This window comes from Telopea speciosissima, unplaced genomic scaffold, assembly GCF_018873765.1.
Source record: "Telopea speciosissima isolate NSW1024214 ecotype Mountain lineage unplaced genomic scaffold, Tspe_v1 Tspe_v1.0834, whole genome shotgun sequence".
NCBI lineage: Eukaryota > Viridiplantae > Streptophyta > Magnoliopsida > Proteales > Proteaceae > Telopea > Telopea speciosissima.
This window is the reverse complement of record NW_025318170.1, coordinates 1-6,934: the sequence shown is the minus strand read 5'-3', so window position 1 is coordinate 6,934 and position 6,934 is coordinate 1. Positions and strand designations below refer to the sequence as shown.

General features: G+C 42.7%; 1 protein-coding gene across 1 annotated transcript; it reads left to right on the top strand.

Annotated features, from left to right (window-relative positions):
• Positions 1–5,050: 5,050 nt before the first annotated feature.
• Positions 5,051–5,414, top strand: LOC122648343 (the record flags this gene model as incomplete). Its single annotated transcript, XM_043841573.1, has 1 exon — positions 5,051–5,414. A coding segment is annotated over exon 1 (364 nt), but the record flags the coding sequence as incomplete, so codon positions are not given.
• Positions 5,415–6,934: the final 1,520 nt, after the last annotated feature.

Genomic DNA, 6,934 nt, shown 5'->3' with positions numbered 1-6,934 from the left:
GTGTCATTGGGAAGCCTATTGTTACGGACAAGATGACAAGGTCCATGGAGAGATTGTCGTACGCTCGTTTGTGTGTGGAGGTTTCTGCCAACAAAGAGCTGCCTCTGTCCATTCCAGTTTATGGTGATGGTGGTTTTGTCTTCAATCAACGAGTGGTTTATGAGTGGAAGCCCCCTCTTTGTGTGCATTGTAAGGTCTTTGGGCATACGATTGATGCATGCAAGTCTGGAAGCCGTAAGCCTGATAAAAAATACTCGAGAACCAAGCAAGAATGGCGGGTGAAGGGTGCTGCCAGGAAAGAAGCTGCAACTGTGGCCGGAAATGAGGCTGACTTGCCGGCCGAGCAGGCTGGAATTGGTAATCCAAATTCAAATTTGGATTCCCATAGTTCTCGAAAGAATAAAGGAGGAGATCTCAATTCCTTGGGTCAAGGCGCCACCTTTGGCAAGAAGGTTTTGAAGAAATCTGAGTTAATTCTTGAAGGTAAGTCTAGTACTAAGGATATTTCACAGTCCAATGCTTTTGCCCTGTTGGAACATCTTATGGAGGAGGTGCATTATGATCCTGACGATTTGATGCTGGATCCAGAGTCTTGTGCCATTCTCTTAGGTAACGAACTGTTGGAGGATTCGAATATGGAAGGAGAAAATTCTTCTCCCCAGCCGTTATCTACCCTTCCAAATTTGGGAACGGAGGTGATTGGGGGATTTTCCTTGAATAATCAGATTGGCGGATCTGCTGGAGATATTATGGAGGAAATGCCACAATTAAATGCTGCTGGTCAAAGTTTAAATTCAAATCTTCCCACTTCCCATATTGAGAAGACACCTAGTGCGTTGTGCTTGGAAGATGGAGAAATTAAAGGGGCATATTCTGTATCTTCTAAGGGGGAGCTGGCATTGGCAAATCCATTGGATTGTAGCTCAAGGCTGTCTCCATTGGGAAGGAAAGAAGATGCACCTGATGCGCAAAAGGATAATACCAATTTAGAAGGAAATAAAAGTGGTGAAGAGATGCTGTCTTTAAAAGGCAAGGGAGCTAGTCTGGCCAACAAACCTTCAGCTAATTTTGAAAGATTAAAGAGGGTGGCAGCGGAGAACCGGGCCAGCCAAGGACCCTTGGACAGAGGTATGGGTTTTTCTAATTCTATTAGATCTTCTTTATTTAACCGGCCTGGTGGAAGAAGTACAAAATTCCAGCCTCAACGAATTCCTGTAAAGGAAGGGCTGGGCATGAGAACACAGGGACCCATTAAGGGTGGGACTGATATGGTAGCCCATCATCTTTGATGAATTGCATTTCCTGGAACATTAGGGGCATGAATGCCCCTACAAAGAAGCGTGGGGTTAGGAAAGTGATTCTGGATAATAATGCAAAATTAGCTATTCTTCTTGAGACTAAGGTGAAAACAGAGAATTGTGTTGCTGTTTTTGACTCTTTCATTTCAAATTGGAAGTATCTCCATAATGGAGAAGTAGGTTCTACAGCTCGCATTTGGGTGGGATGGGATTCGGCTGTGTTTAAAGTGGAGGAGATTCTAAAATCTGACCAATTTATCCATTTGAAAGTGACCACTTTGGGATCCTCTCTCAGTTATTTGTGCACTGCTGTCTATGCTTCTAATTCGGTGGAGGAGAGGAGGGAGCTTTGGAGGGATGTTACTAGTTTTGGTTCTAATATTTCAGGTCCTTGGATTGCTCTAGGGGACTTTAATATTGTTCGACAACAAAGTGAGAAGCTTGGAGGAGAACCTATCCGTCAGGAGGCTGTTGATGATTTTAATACTTTTATTTTTGACACGGGCCTTATGGACTTAAAGTGGAAGGGGGAATTATTTACTTGGAATAATAGGCAAGGGGGCAGCTCTCGAGTTTGCTGCAAGTTGGATAGGGTCATGGTTAACTTATTTTGGTTGGATGTTCTCAGGTCTTCAGAAGCTACTTTTCTGCTCCCAGGGCTTTCGGATCACTCTCCAGCTGTGATTTCAATTCTTGATGGGGTAAATTTTGGTCCTAAACCTTTCCGTTTCTTTGAGGCTTGGATTGGTAGGGAGGGGTTTGATGAAGTGGTAGCTAAAGGGTGGGACAGCACGGTGAATATGAAGCTTAATCCTATACTTAGGTTTGCTGCCAAGCTCAAAAATGTCAAGACAGAGCTGAAGAAATGGAATAAAGATAGTATTGGGGATGTTTTTCTTGCAGTGAAGGAGGCTTCTTCGGACTTAGCTCAGATCCAAATCAGCCTTGCTGCCCATCCCAATGACCTCAATTTGGTTTCTTTAGAAACAGCAGCCAAGAAGAAGTTGTGGGCAGCCCTTAATATTGAAGAAAAGTTTCTTAAAGAGAAATCTAGAGTCAAGAACATTCAATTGGGGGATGGTAATAATAGCTTTTTCCATAAGTCTATGGTGTGCAGGCAAAACAGGAATCACATTTTGGAGGTGTACAATGCCGAAAATGAGGTTATCAAGGATCCGAATCTGATTAAAGAGGAGGCAACTTCTTTTTACATGAATTTGTTTGGTGCTAATGTTGAAGATGTTGGGTTCTTCCCAGAGACTTCCCCTTTGCAACATGGTTTGGACCTTGCGCAGTAGAAACGTCTTATTGGGCGGTATCTAACAGGGAGATTAGAGAGGTGGTTTTTCCATGAAGAACTCAAAAGCTCCAGGACCAGATGGATTTGGGGCAGCCTTTTTTAAGCATGCTTGGGAGGTTGTTGGGGAGGATCTCACTTTGGCCGTTAAGTGGTTTTTTTTGAAGTCCAGTATGCCTACCTCTATCAATGCTACTTTTATTAGTCTTATCCCAAAGACTGATAATACTTCTTCGTTTACGGTTATAGGCCTATTGCCCTTTGTAACCTATTTTATAAAATTATTACAAAAGTTTTGTCTAATAGGTTACAAGGAGTTGTGGGGAAGGTGGTTAGTGACAACCAGTCTGCGTTTATCAAAGGCCGCTCCATTGTGGATAATATTCTAGTATGTCATGATGTGGTTAGGGGTATAGAGCAGAAGGGGACTCCCCCTACGGCGGTGCTGAAAATTGACTTACATAAAGCTTATGACTCTCTAAGTAGGAAGTTTCTTTTTGAGATCATGGAAAGGATGGGTTTTCCAAGCAAGTTTATTCGGTGGGTGAAGGCTTGTGTTGATACTCCTAGTTTCTCGATCCTTCTCAATGGGAGCCCAACAGGTTATTTTAGGGGCAAGAGGGGGATAAGACAGGGGGGACCCGCTATCCCCTTATTTATTCACAATTGCTATGGAAGGGTTTTCGGCCTTAATGCGGAAGTTGGAAGTTGAGGGACAGATCAGCCTGCTTCCAAGGTGCAAAAGCTCCCATCTTACACACCTGATCTTTGCAGATGATTTGATGATTTTTGTGAAGGCTGTCCTGACTCTATTTTGGCTTGTTTGGGGGCTCGTCTGATTTTCATACTTACTGCGGTTGAGACTCAATAGAGCTAAGTCCTCTATTATTTTAGGGGCCTTACCCAAACGGCCAGGCTGCAACTATTGGAATTAACGAATTTTGTGGACACTAAGCTGCCCATTCGGTACCTTGGTGTTCCACTTGTACCTCGTAAACTTTCTATGGCGGTTGCTCCGCTATCTTGGATCTAGTGAGGCGAAGACTTGACGGCTGGAAAGCTCGTTTCTTATCCTTTGCGGGACGGTTACGCTTCTTACCTCTGTTCTTGAGGGCTGCTATATATATTGGTCTGGCATCTTTGCATTACCAGGTGGTGTCAAGCAAAAGCTGGAATCCATGTTCTCAAATTTCCTTTGGACGGGCCCCTCCTTGGAACGAAAGGTACATTATGTTTCTTGGGATAGAATTTGCAAACCTAAGGATGAGGGTGGCTTAGGTATCCAGAGAATTTCAGAAATGAATATTGCGGGTATCCTTAAGCAAATCTGTGGATTGCTTCCAAAAAGGATAGCCCGTGGGGTTAGGTGGGTTTATGCCCGTTATTTAAAAAATGACTCTATTTGGATTGTGAAAATTCCCCAAAATTGCTCTTGGGTTTGGCGTAAAGTCCTCAAGTATAGAGATTTGGTTGAACCCCATGTTCACCACTTTATTGGGTCAGCCATGCTACAAGGCTATGGCTTGATAAGTGGCATCCTCAAGGGGTTTTAATCAAAAATTTTGGGGATCGTATCGAGATACGATGCGGGTTCTCATCGTATGGCTCAGTTTCGGATATTATAAGACAAGGCACCTGGCATCCTACTCCTCATGGGTCTTTTGATCTTATTAGTGCTTGGGGGATTTGCAACATGTTCCTATTTTGAGAGCAGGGATGACCTTATTATTTGGAAGAATTCCCCTAATGGCTTATTTACTACTAAGTCAGCCTGGGACATCATTAGAAGATCCTCCCTAAAGTAGGGTGGCATAAATTTGTTTGGTTTACTCGGAATTTCCCTAAGCATTCTTGCACAACTTGGAGATGCCTTATGGAAGCTCTACCTACCAAAGATCAGCTTATTAAAAGAAATATTCAGGTTGGGCGAATTGCATCTTGTGTTGGGCTGGTCTTGAAAGTCATGAGCATCTTTTCTTTAATTGCCCTTTTTCCACTAGCATTTGGGGTCAAATTAGTTCTTTTTGCTCCCAAGGGGGTGGAGGCCCTACAAATCTCCAGAATGTGCTTGCTTGTCTCTTGAGTGTTGGTTGTGCAAATGATAGGATGGATTTGGTTCCCAAGTTGGGTTTTTGTGCTACTGTGCATTACATTTGGTGGGAGAGAAACCGAAGGCTGTTTGAGAACAAGGTTAGAACCCATGATCGATTATAGAGGCAATTCGTCTTGATGTGGCCATTAAGTGTCTGCCTTTCCCATTTCTCTGTCCAAAGCCCAAGGAACCGGTTCTTGGCGATAATTGGGGATAAGGGTGGATTGGAAGGTGATTACTCAAAAACCTGTGCTTGGTTTAGACCTCCTACTCACATGGCAGTCCTTCACTGCGTGATGGGTCCTTAACAGTGATAGAGCTTCCTATGGTGGAATCATTCGTGATGATGCAGGTGTTGCCATAATGGCGTATGCGGGGAAGGGAGACATTAATTCTGTTCTAGGCATGGAACTCTTTGCAATTTTAAAGGGGGTCACTTTTTGTATTCAAAGGAACCTACTTCGGGTTTCCATCAGATCTAATTCCAAATTGGCAGTAGATATTCTTAATGGGGCTGTGGACTGCCCTTGGAGCATGCAAATCTTGATGGACCGTATAGCTACGCTACTACAACAATTACAGCGTAAGGAGATCAAACATGTTTGGAGAGAGCTCAACCAGCCAGCAGACTTTATTGCAGCCATGGATACGGGGGATGGGGAAGCAATTTTTTATCCACTTGATTTCCCACAGGACCTGGTGGAGTTGGTTAAGAATGATTCAGATGGTAAAGTTTTTTTAAGGACCTTGTCTCATTGAGATGTTGGCCTGGTCTTAGGCTTTTCGACCGAGGGCCTGTCCTCGGGTTGTTTTAGGGGCTCTCCTCCCCCACTTAGGCCTGTCTAAGGGGGGAGGACAAGGGCTGCCTTCTTCTGTATTTTTTTCCTCTTTCTTAATACATTCACACTTACCTATCAAAAAAATAGTATCGATTCGAAGGTCACGACCCTCAACATTGCATCCACACATCTAATTAGAGATAATGACCCATTTTAAAAAATCTCAAACCCAAAAAAGTACGAAAATGCCCCCAAATAACCCTAAACGATCCACCTGGTCTGCTTTAAACCGAAAATGAACATATGTCGAAATAGGTATCGATTCGAAGGTCACGAGCCTCAACATCGCATCCACACGTCTAATAAGTGATAAGGACACTTTTTAGAAAATCCAAAACCCAAAAAAATACAGAAATGCCCCCAAATAACCCAAACGACCCAATCGGTCTAGTTTAAAACGAAAATGAACATATGTCAAAATAGGTATCGATTCGTAGGTCACGACCCTCAACATCGCATCCACACGTCTAATATGAGATAAGGACAGTTTTCAAAAAATTCCAAACCCAAAAAAGTACAGAAATACCACCAAATAACCCAAACGACCCAATCGGTCTAGTTTAAAACGAAAATGAACATATGTCAAAATAGGTATCGATTCGTAGGTCCCGACCCTCAACATCGTATCCACACGTCTAATACGAGATAAGGACAGTTTTCAGAAAATTCCAAACCCAAAAAAGTACAAAAATGCCCCCTAATAACCCCAAACAACCCACCCAGTCTGGTTTAAACAAAAAATGAACATATGCCGAAATAGGTATCGATTCGAAGGTCAAAACCCTCAACATCGTAACCACACGTCTAATAAGAGATATGGACAGTTTTTAGAAAATACCAAACCCAAAAAAATATAGAAATGCCCCCAAATAACCCCAAACGACCCACCCGGTCTAGTTTAAATAAAAAATGAACATATGCCAAAATAGGTATCGATCGAAGGTCACGACCCTCAACATCGCATCTATATGCCTAATAAAAGATAAAGACACTTTTTAAAAAATACCAAACCCAAAAAAGTACAGAAATGCCCCCAAATAACCCCAAACGACCAAATCGGCAAGATTAAAACGAAAATGAACATATGTCAAAATCGGTATCGATTCGTAGGTCACGGCCCCCAACATCGCATCCACACATCTAATAAGAGATAAGGACAGTTTTTAGAAAATATCAAACCCAAAACAGTACAAAAATGCCACCAAATAACCCCAAATGACCCACCTGGTCTGGTTTAAACTGAAAATGAACATATGCCGAAATGGGTATCGATTCGAAACTCATGACCCTCAACATCTCCTCCACACGTCTAATTAGAGATAAGGACACTTGTTTGAAAATACGAAACCCAGAAAAGTACAGAAATGCCCCCGAATAACCCCGAACAACCCACCATGTTAGGTTTAAA